At 43.5% G+C, this 16,238-nt stretch overlaps 1 protein-coding gene across 1 annotated transcript in view; it reads right to left on the bottom strand.

The window, feature by feature from the left end:
- The window catches only part of LOC147029122 (uncharacterized), a 32,043-nt gene extending 16,791 nt beyond the window's left edge, over positions 1-15,252 (bottom strand). The window contains exons 1-2 of the mRNA XM_085876206.1: positions 15,058-15,252; positions 13,655-14,087 (exon numbers count right to left, since the gene is read on the bottom strand). Of these exons, the coding sequence (XP_085732332.1) occupies positions 13,655-14,075 (421 nt within the window). The 5' untranslated portion in view covers positions 14,076-14,087; positions 15,058-15,252. The remainder of the gene's footprint in view (positions 1-13,654; positions 14,088-15,057) is intronic.
- Between the last annotated feature and the right edge of the window lie 986 nt (positions 15,253-16,238).

The following is a 16,238-nucleotide window of genomic DNA, read 5'->3' as shown; positions in this document are numbered from 1 at the left end:
TCCATGGCAACCTTTGGAGAGGGGGTGGATTTTGCTCGTATCTTGCTCTGCACAATGTTCTTTTCTTGTTTGTCAGTGTGTGTGTGTGTGTGTGTGTGTGTGTGTGTGTGTGTGTGTGTGTGTGTGTGTGTGTGTGTGTGTGTGTGTGTGTGTGTGTGTGTGTGTGTGTGTGTGTGTGTGTGTGTGTGTGTGTGTGCGCGCGCGTGTGTGTGTGTTGCGGACGATATCTCAAAAGTTGTGGATGAATTCAGACGAAACTTGTGTGTGACGGGTGCGTGATGAGGAAGAATTGGTTCAATCTTGGTGAAGATCTGAATCTGGATCCGGATATGATCGTTTTTGAAGGGTTCTTCACGATTAAGAGATTGGGCCAAAAACGAAATATTGCATGCCATTTCAAAAATGTATTGGGTCTGACAAGTTCTCGTGGATCAGGCATTGCATGGTGGAGATATGTGCTCCACTGTGTACGCTTCACATTTAACTTGTGGCCCAGGAACCAAACAACATATATATATATATATATATATATATATATATATATATATATATATATATGTCAGGAATCGTACCTTTTTCTATTAGCTTTGTTTTAGAAGCCATTATATATGTTTTTTGCAGGCTTGGTGATAATCAAAGTATACTCTTGGCTGGCTGCTTGAGAAAAGGGACAGTTAGAACATTGTATGCAGAAAATGATTATAATTGTCCTTGAGTCATTCAAAGGAGCATTGTGAGAACAGGAACCGTAACGTGCTCTTATCTCGACATATGTTTCAGCATTCTTGCAATGAAAGGACAAAATGTGGAATAAGCATTTGTCCAAGAGTGAAGCCGAGAATATAAAAGGGTAATGCCTCGTCAACTAACTAGTGATGGCGCCCTCCGAGCACCCTGAAGGTGTATTTATGTTCTTGGTGTTGCCGCACTTAGTGTGCACATACCTTGATAAATGATATTAAATAGCCTCTCTCTCAAGTACAACATCGCTCCTCAAATATCTTGGTAAAGGGTGATTTTAGTTTATGACAATATATATATATATATATATATATATATATATATATATATATATATATATATATATATATATATATATATATATATATATATTGTTACGACTTTCGGCCCGCCCGGCGTGCGATCGGCCACGTAACTCGAATCGCGACGCGTTGCCCACCGGAACGGACAATTCAGTCGTGACCCTCCTGGAACTACCGCCAAGGAGCTAGCTACGGGTGGGGGTTTAACCTCACCACAACCCAGTCCGCATTCTACCCGCACGAAATAGGGTGAATCGCCAAATGTCGATATACCTAAGTACCCACGCGGGTAGCGTACCGACGAGTTGTACCACGCCGCAGGTCGACTCCGGACACGAACCGCTTAAGCGGCTCATTCCATGCTGCAGGGATAACCGAGCGGAGTTATCGTCGACCTCGACGGTTCAGATTACTTACTGGGTGTCTAAACCCACCACCAATCCCTTACGTGATGGAAGATGGAACTTTCAACGGAGGAAAGGACGCAACGAAACGGGAAAACAGTTCAACAAGCAATTTTATTTCACACACAGACAAGCACGTATTTTACAATCACAGTTATACAAAAACAATGCACGTATACAGTCAAAGCAAGAACAGAATGCAGAGTGACAACCGAATAATGCGATGTACAAGCACATATACGGGTTTACTTTGTAGACTGGCACCACACACACACATTTACACCAAAAGCAAAGAAAACACAAGCCACCCTCACAGGCAAGGAGACAGACAGGTCCGTGGACCAAATGAACGTGGGACCTGGGTGATTGGCCAGGTCCACGAGACCGAAGGGGTCTTACCCGCGCCCTCGTGGCGCGATGGCAGGCTAGCCGCAATGTCCACGTAACGCGCTTGACTCCGTGCCCCTGGTATGGTCGGTGAGCTCCTCCAGGCGTGCGTCGCGCAGGCACGTGTTGGTCGGTCGACACCACGGTTGGGGCGGGAAGCGGATGGGGTTACCGGCGCTATCTCAGCGCGGATGGGAGAAATCGTTGATGCTCGGGGTGGGAAGAGGGGAATGGCGGCCGCTCCGTCCCACTAGCGGGGTCTCGGGTCCGCACCGACTCCGGCGAACTCTCGCCCCTGGCCCTCTTCTGCGTCCCTGCTCCACTCCGCGACTCGTCCCTCGACCTCCACTAAGAGCTCCGTCCCCTTCGCCGTCCGATCCCCGCAAACACACGCCATGACTCCACGACTTCCGACCAGCGTCACTTTCTGTGCCACTTTCTGCACCCACTTTCTTTCTTCACTCACTCCACCCACTTTCTCCACACACTTTCTTCACCCAGTTTCTTCACTCGCGAGCTGCATTGTGCTCGCGTCTTTATAGACCGGGGGAGGAGCTTGTATGCAGATTCGTGGATCAAAACGCGCTTGGAGGCGGGGCCACGCCACCCGACGTTTAGCCATTGGTCGGGCAAAAAGGGGCATGAGCCTCTCCTGATCCGAATTTCCTCCTACAAGGAGTCCACATGCATCGCGCTTGGGGCGGGGCCACACCGCCCGACGCTCGCCTATTGGACGGAGAACAAGGGGCGTGAGCCTCTCCTGATCCGTTTTCCCTCTTGCAAAGGCATCCATTTGTACCCGCGGCTCGACGCGTTCGGCAAGAATCACCGAACGGGCCCCTGGACAGCACTACGCTCAGTGTTGGCAAGTGGTGTGGTTGTTGGTTGTGGAAGGAGAAAGGCGAAGGTGGTGGGGGGTTTGCTGTGGTGGTTTGGTGGTTGGCGGGTGTCGTTTGGGAAGGGCGGTGAAGCGATGTTTGCGGGATGGAGTTGTGGAGGTAAAGAGGCGAAGGTTGTCGTGTTTGAGTTGTTGGCGGCTTAATGGTCCAAAATAACGATAGAGAAAGAAAAATGGCTAACTCAAAGCGTCGCAGCCCGGATGAATCACACATATTCCCCCTAAACAACAGGTGTGGACTAACTACACATGAACTTAGCGTCATCACTGATCTAAGGACCCTTTATGGTGTATTACGAATTTCCACAGTAGTAACAACATCTATGTATGTATACACAAAATGGCACTCAAAGACCACACAACTCCCACCCTTCTCCCAAACATGATTTAACATCAATATAATCACTTTAACTTTTCCTGTGCACCGCGGCATGCCCTAGATCTGATATACTCATCAGTGTAAAAAAACATGAAGGTTTGAGAAGAAACGAGCAAGTCCATAAACCCTCAGGTCTTTCATAGGCCCATAGCATCAAGAGTTTTTCTGGTATGGGCTGCAAAATATTAACTTTTGATCAGAAAGTATCGAGTTGCTCAGAAAGTTCCTGCAAATCTTTCATTGTGCAGAGGTACACCCCTTTCTCACAGGTTCATTTTCAAGTACTGTTGGCTTCTTCAAAAAGTTGGTGAGTTGTTTCATGGTACAATACTTATTTAGCAGTCATGAAAGACATCCAGGCTGTCCGATGACTGTTGTCACAAGGGATTTCTGCGGATGCGTGCGAATTTCGTCATTTCAAAAATAACTTATTGTCTGTGTTAATTCGTTCCTTCTTGTGCTGTATTTGTGAAATTCGTTTTTTGTCTTGATCATGTCCGACTTTCACAGGGGACTGTCAAATTGTGTCCCTTTTGTCTCTGGATTCCTCGTTTTGCTTCTTTCTTTCCAAATGTTATATTTCAACCTCAAAATTATCCGATTTCTTCTGTTCACTTCAAAAGAAAAAACAAAACAAAAAAACTTCCACTCAATAGAAATCTCATCACATTTGAATTTCCTTCTGCCTGTACTTTTTGTTCTCCATTCTTTTTCCCACCTTTTCTCCACCAATTCAAACTCTTCATTGAATGAAAATGCTTCTTCCTTTAAAAGCATTTAAAAATGCTTCACATTCCTTATTTTTCCATGAAGAGAACCCAACCTTCACCATCATTGATTCCTCTTCTGATTCTTAAGAATATCTTTGTTTGTCCAATTTGGGAATTTGGAATCAGTATCCCTCCACTTCATGTCCCTTCTTCCTGCATCCCTCCTCACCCTACCCTCTCAATGCTTCCCCTGCACCTGACCAACTCAAACATTGCACATTACCCCATCCCCAAAAAGCCTTCCTCAAACCTTGCCCCGACAATGCCCCTGCCCCACCCCCCCCGGCCATGCACCCTTCCAATGCCACCTCCCATGCCCTTAACTTTGTGAACCTCAAACATCCAAGGTCTCTGCTCTCAATGATGGATCTCTCAATCCAGGCCACTGCCAATGAACCAGACATCATCCATTTCACAGAATCCTTTTTCCCACAGTGAGTCCCTGACTCCTTGGTCTCTCTGCCTGGTTATTCTTTCCTCAAATTGGATCGGCCTGAACCCCACCCCTGCAGTGGAGTTGCACTTAATATAAACAACTCAATCTTTCACTGCTCTTCCACTGATTGCTCGTGGTATTCGACAGTACTCAATTTGGCCCTGCATCGGCAAGTTTCGAAGGTCTGTCTACCTCGAATTAGGCTTTGGTGTTTTACGGTTTTCCATCTCCAACTGGAGAACGTTGAGGGTGAGTGGCTAAAAACGCGAAAATACATGATCATTCGTGTTTTTAAAGCTTCTCTCTGCACTGAACGATCAATTCATTTTTGCATTGTGATGAGGAGAAAGATTTTTAAAGGTAGTGTCCAAGGTCCAATTTTTAAAGGTACTCACAGGCTCACCATTATGCCACCAAGAACACAACAGTTGTTGCATGGACTCTTCGAACCACTTTGTGTGCCAGATGAGGGCAGTGTAGAAAGGCGCCAGACAAACGGATGGTACGCCTCCTACCTGCTGATACAAGCTCGATACAAGCAGCCAAGATTGACACTGGCTTGAAGGTGAAGTGAAGCAGCCAGGTAGCAAGGACAAGTTCTGTATCGGGTTGACTCGTCAGCATAAATGGGTAGGCAAGATGAAATGTTGTTTGGCACATCATGTCTGTAATGAAGAAACATAGAAGGCCTGATCACAGACCTTTGGCAACACCTGCATTAATGATATGGCCTGACGAAGATTGACCCTTGTGCCGCCCAAAAAATTGTTGATCTGTGAGAGTTCTGATATTATTGCATTCACATGCTCACGAATACCATGCGAGTGGAGCTTGTGAATGAGACCCTATACCAAAAGCCTTGGAGATGCCAAGGGCTAAAAGTCTGGCCTCACCACACTGGTCTTGGACCTGGTTGAAGTGTTCAGTTATGAGGGAACGAATATCACCAGTTGATTGGATATGATGGAATCCATCATGAGCATCAGTTTGGAGAATGTGGTCTTCCAGGAAAGTTACAATCTGTTCATTAATAATCAATTCAAATACTTTGCTCCTTATGGGAAGAAGGCTGATATTTGGATGGATCCGACAATTGTGGCAAGAACATTTTCAGGACAATTGAAGGGATATGATCTACTTCAGTAGCTTTGGAAATATCCAGCCCTTGGATGATTTTACCCCACTCTTTGAGGAGTGATCATCATAGTGGATATATTCATGTTCACACCGGTGGAATTCAGTAATGATTCATTACATTCATCAAGTATGGAGTTTGCAGCGAAATGCTGCACCACTGGAGTTTACATTGGTCACTGAAGTTCGATGCAAAACTACTTCTTGGTTTCCCACATTTCCCTTTTGTGTAATCTTTGTGGAAATGTTTTTGTATCACCAGATGTTCTAGAAAGGCTGCAGAAATGTACATGTTCCTGAAAGGATGATTCATCTTTAGCATGTGTTCAGGAATGGCAAATGTACACTTATGTTGAAGAAAGTGTTCAAGATTTGTATTTGCCATTTACCTCCACCACATAAGGTGAAAGGAGGTTATGTTTTCACCCAAGTTTATCTGTCAGTGAGCAGAATATCTCAAAAAAAAAGAAACAGCTTCAGACGAAACCTCGTCGTCAGCTTGGCTGTATGACGAGGACAAATTAATTTGATTTTGGTGAAGATCAGCATCTGGATACGATAATTTCTCAAATGATTCTCTTCACCATTGAGGATGGGACCAAAACCGATCGAGAGCACAATATTTCAAAAGGTTGTGTGAGCGTTTTGGCTCGGTGACAAACATAAGCCGATTTGATTACACTGAACAACAAAAATTTTTTACTGGAGATGTGTAAAGTGATTGAGACTAATTTGGGTACGCTGATTTCAAAAATCATAACCGTTTTGCTGTATCACGTCAGGATTTTCAGGAACAGAAATATTCCCATTGCCTCGAAGTCAGGATTTCAATGAAATTTACAAAAATTCATTTATTCATTTATTTCATCATGAATGCTTCAAAATTATAGAAATTACAGAAAAACTCCACTAGAATGTAATTAAAAATGCTTTAGGCATTTGGCTTTGCGTTTGTGCTGCTCTGTGTCAGTTTCACGATGCAGGAACCAGCAGAAATCGCCCATCATGTTCGGGTTGTGCCGCCCTTGGTAACGCGTCTCCATGAGTGAAATCTCTTGGTGGAATCGCTCGCCGTGCTCGTCCGAGACTGCTCCCAAGTTGTCAGGGAAGAAGTTCAAGTGCTGGTGTAGGAAATGGATTTTCAGGGACATCCTGGAGCCAAGTTTCCTGAAGGACTCCAGCAGCTGCTGCACTATTTCTTCATAGTTGTCCGCGCGCTCGTTCCCCAAGAAGTTGTCCGTCACAGCTTTGAAGCTCCTCCACGCTGCCAGCTCTTTGGGGTTTAGAGTTGTCGGAAAAGTTTCGTCCTTCATAATCTGTCGGATTTGCGGTCCAACAAAGACACCAGCCTTGATCTTGGTCTCCGACAAGGTGTTGCCAAACATTTCCTTGAGGTATAAAAACCCACGCCCATTCAGATCCATTGCCCGTACAAAACTTTTCATCAAGCCGAGCTTTATGTGGAGTGGTGGAAGGAAAACCTTGGCTGGGTCGACAAGGGCGACATGCTTCACGTTGTGTCGACCAGGTACATGCTCTTTTCGCTCTTCCCAATCTTTCTTCGTCCAGTGATTCTTGTCATCTCTGCTATCCCAGAGACAAAGGAAGCACATGTATTTCGTGTAGCCTGACTGCAGCCCTAACAACAGCGCCACCACTTTCAAGTCTCCGCAGATGTGCCAGTTGAAGTCATTGTACTTGATGGAATCAAGCAGCTGCCGCATAGTCTCATAGGTCTCTGTCATGCCGAACGCGTGAGCCAGTGGGACTGATGGTTTTTCATTGCCATTGTGGAGCAAAACAGCCTTCAAGCTGTTCTTCCCTGAGTCGATGAAGAGGCGCCAGTCTGCAGGATCGTGATCACACCCAAGTTCTTTCAACAGACCGTTGATGTCACTGCAGAATGTCATCGTGTCTTCCATCTCAAAGAACTCAGCTATGTCTCTGTGACGTGCTCTGAACAAGGATATCTTGGTGTTAGGTTCAAGTAGATTCCACTGCTGCAGCCTTGATCCAAGCAGCTCTGCCTTCGCCTTTGACAGCGAGAGATCTCTTACAAGATCAGTTAAGTCTCCCTGGTTCAGAAGGTGTGATTCTTGAGTGTCGGGTTCAAAAGGTTCATCATCACCATCCTCTTCACCACTGCTTACAGCTATGTTCTGATCAGCTGGAGGTGTTGGAACGGGGTTCTCGTCATCATGAGGCACAGGTTTACGAGCAGAGACGCAGTCAGCGTACTTGATGTGACCTTTAGTCTTCTTGTTGAAGCTGGCGATGCTTGTGCAGCAGAAATAACAATCATCATGATGATTCTGCGGCTCACGCCATATCATGGGCACCGCAAATGGCATGCTCGCGCGCTTGCCCACCAACCACTGAGTCAAGGTTGTGTGACAGCTTGTGCAGCAGATGTGTGGTGCCCAGCTCTGTTCTTGGTCCGCCACCTTACACCCGAAGTAGTGAAAGTAGGCGGCCTTCATTTTCACTGCTGTAGATATACTTCGCTGTTGATCTTTTTTGGTATACCGACCACAGACATAACAGAAGTTGTCAGGATGATTGGTACAGGAACGCCTACTCATCTTTATCTGAAAGAAAGAAATATAACACAAGTTAACAACAATTGTACGAAATAGACATGTTAAAGACATATGTAAATTTCATTGAAATCCTGACTTCCAGGCAATGGGAATATTTCTGTTCCTGAAAATCCTGACGTGATACAGCAAAACGGTTATGATTTTTGAAATCAGCATACCCAAATTAGTCTTAATCACTTTACACATCTCCAGTAAAAAAAAAATTTTGAAATTTGTTGTTCAGTGATATCGTTCAGGTCCAGATCAAGATCCGGCTTTTCAGTGCGATACAAAACGTCAACTTTTCAGCCTGGTCGAGGTATGCGCTCTATCGAGTGCCGTTCTGGATATATTTGTGTTCAAGCTTTATATTTCTGTTCACTGCACGTGCTGAATTAAGGCGGATTGAAAGGAGTTCAGGTGTGACAAGGAAGGACTTTGTATGATAGAGGATGCAGAATCAACAGCTGGCTTTGGAGTCCAACTTTGAAATGTGGTTTTCCCAAGAAAGACCAAGGCTGATAGTGAGACTTCGGATATTGAGGAACTGAACTTCCTCAAGAGGATTGTCAGGAAAGTAGATGGATGGGGAGGAGGGTTACCAGACAATCCTTTTGGAGAGAGTTAATGAGAGTGCAAGATTTGTCAGGATTGAAAGACATATTCCAATTGTGGGTCCTGGTTCCATCATTTTTCAACAAGCACAGCTGTGCCACTGATGCAGTGCCCATGTTACCAGTCTGCTGGTACTCATTTTGCCAACCTCGTAAGAATAACCGGATGAGTCAACCCACTTGGTGTTATTTCAACAGGGGCTTGAACGGCACAACTGGCCTTGAACAAAAGACCCGGTGATCTTCAGCCTTCAACATTAAGCCAAGCAGGAGAGGAGATGAAAGGATTCTGTTGAGTGCAACACGTTGACTTCCAGAGTAGAGGAGCCATTAAGCCATGTGTGCAATTGGCCTTGGATGCCAGAGGCAGAGAGTTGAGTAAGGCAGGATGCCAGACTGTATCAAAAGCTTGAGATATGTTCAGAGAGACAGCTCTCATCTCTTGGCTGCCATTGAGGGCCTGCATCCATTGCTGGGTGAGTAGAAGCAGCATGTCCAAGGTGGACTGACCTGGTCTGAAACCAAATTGGTGAACTGAGGTGAGGTTGTTACTCTGCGCTCATGAAGCGAAAAGGGGGGTAAAGCAATCAGTCACGTATGTGTGCCGTATGTACGTGTTTGCATTTTAAAAATTCATTTTCTCAGCAACCCTTGATCTGGTTGATGTGAAATTTTCGAAATTGGTGCTACTAATCCTGTAGAATGTTTTTGTCATAAATATGACAACAAAGGTCATGCGGAACAGGCGCCACCTTGAAAAACCGAAAAACTTTGCACCTCTATATATCCAAAACCTATTCCATGGAAAACATTTCCACCTGGCTCATTGTCAAGTACAATAAGATGTGTTAATGATGATGTCATCGCTCTCTTCATTATTCTGTCATAATTCGACAAGTATAACACTTGATTCGATGAGTAATGAAATTTCTTTTTTCTTTGCAACTGTTGGTCCAATTGACATGGAATTTTGACCATAGGTGTAGCTCCTCCTGTGGGAGTTTAGAACGATAAGTATGACATCATCGGTCATGTGGTACAGGTGCCATCTTAGAAAAACCAAAGAACTTTGCACCTTTATATCTCCGAAAACTCTTGATGGAAAAAATTGACATATGGCTCATTATTGTCAAGTACTCCACCTGTGGAATAAGATGTCAATGATGTTTTCATCGGTGCCTTCATTATGATGTCAGAATTTGACAAATGCAACGCTTGATCAGGTCAGTATGAAAAAAAATATCTCTCTGCAACTGTTGGTCCGATTGACATGAAATTTTGACTAAAGATACACCTCCTCCTGTGGAAATTTACAATGATAAATATGATGTCAGAAGACACATCGTAAAGATGCCATCTTGGAAAAACCGAAAAACTTTGCACCTCTATATCTCTGAAACCGATCCATGGAAAAAATTGAAACATGGCTCATTGTCAATTCCTCCCCATGGGTAATTAAGGTATGTTCATGATGATGTCATTTGTACCTTCATGACAACATTATAATTTAACAAGTACAATGCTTGATTCGATAATTATTATTTTTTTTAGATCTGGGCAATGCTGAGGTTAAAGCACTCTTCCTGTTGGTAAATTTGTCCTCAATCCCTTCTCATCTCCTTCCCTCTACCTGGTATTCTAAAATCCTTAACTTTCCTCCAATTGACTTGAAATTTGAAGAGCATTTATATTTCAGGTCAAGGAATTCAACCACCAACAATTTTTGAGGTCAACATTTGCCAAATTTCTGAAATCCTCAATTTTCATCCTCCGACTGGAAATTTACACAGGACTTTCATAAAAATGGCCACCATGTATCACGTGATCTGGCAGCCACATTGGATCAAAGGGAAAATGTTTGAAAATCACCGCAGGAGAAACTGCTTCACCGATCAATGCAAAATTGAACTAATTGATCAACTCCCAATTGGAAATATGGTTTGATAAAGATGATGTCATCGGTCACGTGGTCTGGCAGACATATTGGATCAAAGAAGAAAAAAACAATCTTCAAAAAAAAAGAAAAAAAAGGAGTTGGCTCGAACCAAGTCCTTCTCAAGACTGTACAGGATACGTATTCTATGAATACCATCTCATTGGATGTGGAAATCATGAACGTTCACCAGTTGGATATGGAAATTGGAAAACTCCAAAGAAGTTGCTTCGAAACTTGGCAAGGCCGAATCGAGCACTGTCGAGTACCCCGAGCGGTGTTGACGCCACGCTTTTGAATGATCGTGTCGAAACATGTGTTATCGAGCTGTGAGAAAAGGGAAACCATGAAAGATGAGAGATGGAATGAAAATAGAAAATAATGAAGGATTACAATCACTGTATGCACGTTTTCAGTGGTGCAGTAATTGATGGAAAGTTGACTGCATAACAATAAATGAAGAGATGGAAAGGTCATGGCAAACCACCCAGTATCAGCCTTGCGAATCAGCTGAGGACCTGTCTTCAGGCAGAGTATACAATCAATCAATCAACTGCAGCTCTTTCTCTATTTTTCCACTCACAATTGTTATCTTCTCTAATTCTCGACTCCCTTGATGGTCAGAAATTCTGGTGTGGATGGTGTGCCTCCATTTCTGTTCTTTACTTTTATTCTTCCACTTTTCAAATTTCTCCATTCTGTCTGTCAACACCAATGTGTTTATTCCACTTACACGGTCTGTCTTCCTCAAATGAGGTTATCAGTGTGAACCTTTACTCGGGCATTACACTACATTTTTCCTCAGTTTCTGCAATATGTTTGAAGGTTAAATCAATTCTGTCTGATTGTATATGCACATTTTGATGGGGTGGAAGAATTTTAAAAAGCATTAAGTGATATCATCTTCGTTTTGCGTGCAGAGAAAAACAAATTGATGAGAAAACCAACACATTCCGCTTCATGCACAATTGGCAAATGTTCGGTGTGCCACTCTCGACGGATACAAAATAGCATCCAATTAAATGTCGTCACTGCACAGGGACTCGATTGAACCCCCCCCCCACCCCCACAACAATTAGATAAACACCCCCATGACTCTCCCCACCCACACAACCTTCAAGTGTTACGCCCATTGAAGAAAGCGCTTATTCCTTTAAAAGCTTTGGAAAACGTATTGAAATGATCATTTTCCCTTGTTTCTCTGGCATCAGCACCCCACGTGTTCTTGTTCATCATGATTTATTGTTCCTCCTCCTCTTCTTCTTTTAAAAAAGGCATATTTTGTACAACGGTTTCTTATGGAAATGCTGGTCCTGCCATTCATCCTCCAGTTGCTTCAGCTCGACCTTTCTCCGTGCCCAGAACAAAAAATGGCATCCACCCATCCCATAATGTTCATCTCAAAAAGTTAAATCTGGGAATCATGGGAAGTTGTGTGCAGAGATTGTCTGCACACAACAAGCAAATCTCATTCACTTCATTTTGAAGCGTCAAACCACTCCGTGTCAGTGCCCTCCAAAACATCAACTACAAGCCCACATCCTTTCACATGTCCCCTCACCCCATCCTAATCTACCAACGAGAACTGCCACTCTCAGGTTACCCATCTCACCCCTTCCCACAGTACACGCATCCCACGCCCTCGCACCTGCACCTTCTCAGCATAACCCTCCCCCCCCCCCCCCCGTCTCATGCTCCAAGCCTCCCAACACCTTCGACCCTGTCCCTCATTGTGTGTATCTCAAACATCTGAGGCCTCCGCTCCATCAAGATAGATCTCTCAATCCAGGCTGCATCTTACTGCCTCGACATTTTCTGCTTCACAGATTCCTTTCTCCCATAGGATGTCCCTCACAATGTCCATGCCTATACAAGAGGTAAACAAACCACTTCGTGCACACGGATAACTTAAATGATGCCTCGTGTTTGGCTTTATGGTTGGGGTAGTGGGCTTGGGATGCGAGAATCCTGAGTTCAAATCCCACTTGAATTAATACCAGGTGGGGTTGACTCTGCCTGTTATCCTTCCGAGGTTGGCAAAATGAGTTCCAGCATGCTGGTCTACTGTATTGGAGTTGCGAGCCGTCAGGATTGTGTCCAACAGCCAAGGAGACTGCTTCGGCAGCACCAATGCTCTGCACAGAGTGCGGTCATAATGGATGGATGGATAACTTAAAAGGTGATGATAAACATGGAACACTTTGGAATTTAATGTGATTTAGAAGAAAAAACATTAAGTTTGTGGATCGAGAATCGAAACGTCTTCAACAACACAAAATTGTTCTTAAAGAAATTCCACAAGTTGCAATAAAAACAAGGACAAATGTGTCCACAAGCAACGTCCGAAAGATTTTGTCGGCGAAATTTTTTTTTTAACAACATCAACAACAACAACTTCCGATATTTTGTCACGTGCCTTGATGAAGCCAATAGTGAAACGCATCATAATGTATTTACGTATTTACGAAATTACAATACGATAAATGGAATAATCTTAAAATAGTAACGTGAACTTTTACAAACTTCAAAGTTGATTTCCGAATATATTTAAAAGTTCATGATAGACGAAAAAAAAACAAACAAAAAAAAAAAACACAACAACAACAACTTCCCTCCTTATTTTGGCACGTGTCTTGATTAGGCCAATAGTTTAACGCATCATAATGTATTTACGTATTTACGATATATCGTGTATTTACGAAATTACAATACGATAAATGGAATAATCTTTAACTAGTAATGTGAACTTTTATAAACTTTAAAGCAAATGTCTGAATATATTGAAAAGTTCATGATAGATGCTCTCAAAAGGCACTGTCTATGTGAGGATGCGTACATGTGCTCAATATTTAAGGAGATCCGGATCTCGTATATACAAGAGCAAAGTCCGAGAGACTAAGGTTTTGTCTTCAGAAGAAGAAGAAGAAGAAGAAGAAGAAGAAGAAGAAGAACAAGGACAAGAACAACGCCGAGCTCTCTCTGAGCAGCGTTCGCTACGCGAGACACTGCTAAAAACATGAATGGTTCATCATCGAGGTAGTTCTTGACATGTGAGGGTGTATAAAATGGTGACATACCAGACTTGGGTGGTAATCCATCATCCTGATCGTGGAGGTTGCAGACATCACTGAAAACGATTCCCCGGAAAGCAGGAACATTTTCCAGCTGCACATTTTGGAATCTAATAAACTTTTGGGAGAAACTGGAAAGTTCTCGAATAACATTCTCCAAGTTGATGAACAGACTTCCCAACAGAGAAGAACCTGCAAGCTGGACAACCTGCGGCTTCAAAAACGAATTCACAAATTTACAGAAGTCAGCATACATTGCAAATTTAAATTTCTCTTTGGCGAGAGAGAGGAGCTCTGTTCGCAATGAATCGGAGTCTGTACAAGCTCGAAGAACCTTGTGATTCTCAATTCCAAATACATTGATCACTGCTTGGGCTGTTTCTGCTCTCAGACCTTGTGATTGGAGCCATTCCAAGAAGGTGTCCATTCCAACGGTGACCTGTCAGGGACACAAGGCTCATGTTAACAAAGGAACGGTTATCCATGTCATTTTCTTCAAAAGGGACACAGACACAGACACCGAGGCACAGACACCGAGGCACAGACACAAGACACAAACAGACACAGATGGACACACACAGACAGACAAAGACACACACACAGATACACACACAGAGACAAACACACACACACAGATACACACACAGAGACAAACACACACACACACAGACACAGACACAGACACACACACACACACAGACACAGACACACACACACACACAGACACAGACACAGACACACACACACACACAGACACAGACACAGACACAGACACAGACACAGACACAGACACAGACACACACACACACACACACACAGACACAGACAGACACAGACACACACACACACACACGACGGTGCCCCACATTCCCTGTGAGTTATAGAATTCCCGAATAATTTCCCTGTGGAGTCCAAGTGACCTGACACGTGATGCCCGTGGAAGGTTCACGAGGAATGTTATATTTTAGACCCTCACGATGTTGTTGAGTTTTTGGATCATGAATCAGGTTTTCATCTCCATTCAGGTTATGAAGGTTAAATATCCCACGGAACAGGTGAAGGAGGTGATCGAACCTCGTACCCTCGTTACACCTCGTCGTGAGGAGATAAAATTGGATAAACAAGTTAATTATAAAAGGTTTCTGGTGGTTTTTTAGTTAAAAGAAACAATGAGGTTTAATTATCGTTGTACGAAGTTTCGTGATGATGTGATTACAAAACAATGTGGTGAATAAAACAAAACGAGTGAAAAACACCTCATTAAATCAACAACCAAACACCTCAACATACATTGGATAAAAACTCCTTTAACTTCCCTTCATTTCCGACATCGAGGAACAGAAAATTATTTTCTATTCAAATTCACGTTTTAAATCTTTCTGATAATTAAATAATAATTCTGAAAATACCTCTTCAGATCAGTTCCACCGGCACCACGAGGACCTGAGGTACAGGAACAACACAAGTTTACACGAAGATCACCCGGAAGTTCTTCTTCTTCCTCTGAATGAAAACGATTCTTCTTCCTCTGAACGGAATTGATTCTTCTTCCTTTGAACGAAACTGATTCTTCTTCCTCCTTGTTATCACCTTTGTTGTCCTTTTATTCACTGATCTCCACGATGCAAGTTGACGACTCATTGGCCAATTGGTGTCGTATGAACGATTGAAGCCACAGATCGGCCATTTTACCACTCCCATTCATTGTGGACGAGTGATACCTCTTTGTCATCACCTTTCGTGCGGTTGTTCAATCATCGACTGCCATGAAGGTTGGAGGGACAAACAAATGATGTGTACAAGGTGGAGGTGGTGCAGTGAGGGCAGGTCGTGGTGTCGGTGCCGAAATATAAATTGGTCGACATGAGGTATGGGAGACAGTTTTTGTGAGTGATGAGATGATTCAATATGGAGATTCTTCATTCTGCAGGAAGGATTGTAGATATAGAATTCTGTGTAGTTTTGAAGGACCAGGAGTTCGGGACATTGAAGGAATGGAAACGATGTTGAATCGGATCATGGCAGGAAGAAGTTGGTTGTGGTTCACCTTGGTGCGAATGATATCGGGAAAGTTCACTCAGAGGTTTTGAATAATAGATACAGGATATTGGGTAAACGGCTGAAAACAAAGGGTTGTGACGTCATGTTTTCGAGGATTCTCCAAAGATTAGGAAACAATATAAAATTATGAACAGAGCAATAGACGTCAATCTGGAAGAATGGTGTCGGGAAGAAGGTTTTACATTTCAGAAGCAGTGGGAATCATTGAGGAAGGAATTCAGACTTTTTTTTTTTAATCAGTGGAGGGTGGAGAAGGTATTAAGGAAGGAACGGATGAAGTCCTTGTGATGAGTCAGGCCAGGCAGGAAAATCGAATTACAGGAAGGGAAAAGTTAAATATATTCCATGCCAATGCCAGAAGTTTAAATAATAAGATGGAAGAGCTTGAAGCCAAAGTAGATCACGAGGAGTACGATATAGTTGCAGTGAGTGAGACATGATTGAAGGAGGAGAGTAACTGGAGGACAGGATAAGAAGGCTCCAAGGAGTCCAAGGACACATTCTCCTCCATGCTCGAGTCTGTGGTTGA

The sequence above is a fragment of the Eptatretus burgeri genome, chromosome 4 (genome assembly GCF_056783735.1).
Source record: "Eptatretus burgeri isolate ZD-2024b chromosome 4, Ebu_testis_v1, whole genome shotgun sequence".
Taxonomy (NCBI): domain Eukaryota; kingdom Metazoa; phylum Chordata; class Myxini; order Myxiniformes; family Myxinidae; genus Eptatretus; species Eptatretus burgeri.
This window is presented reverse-complemented; position numbering and strand designations above follow the sequence as displayed.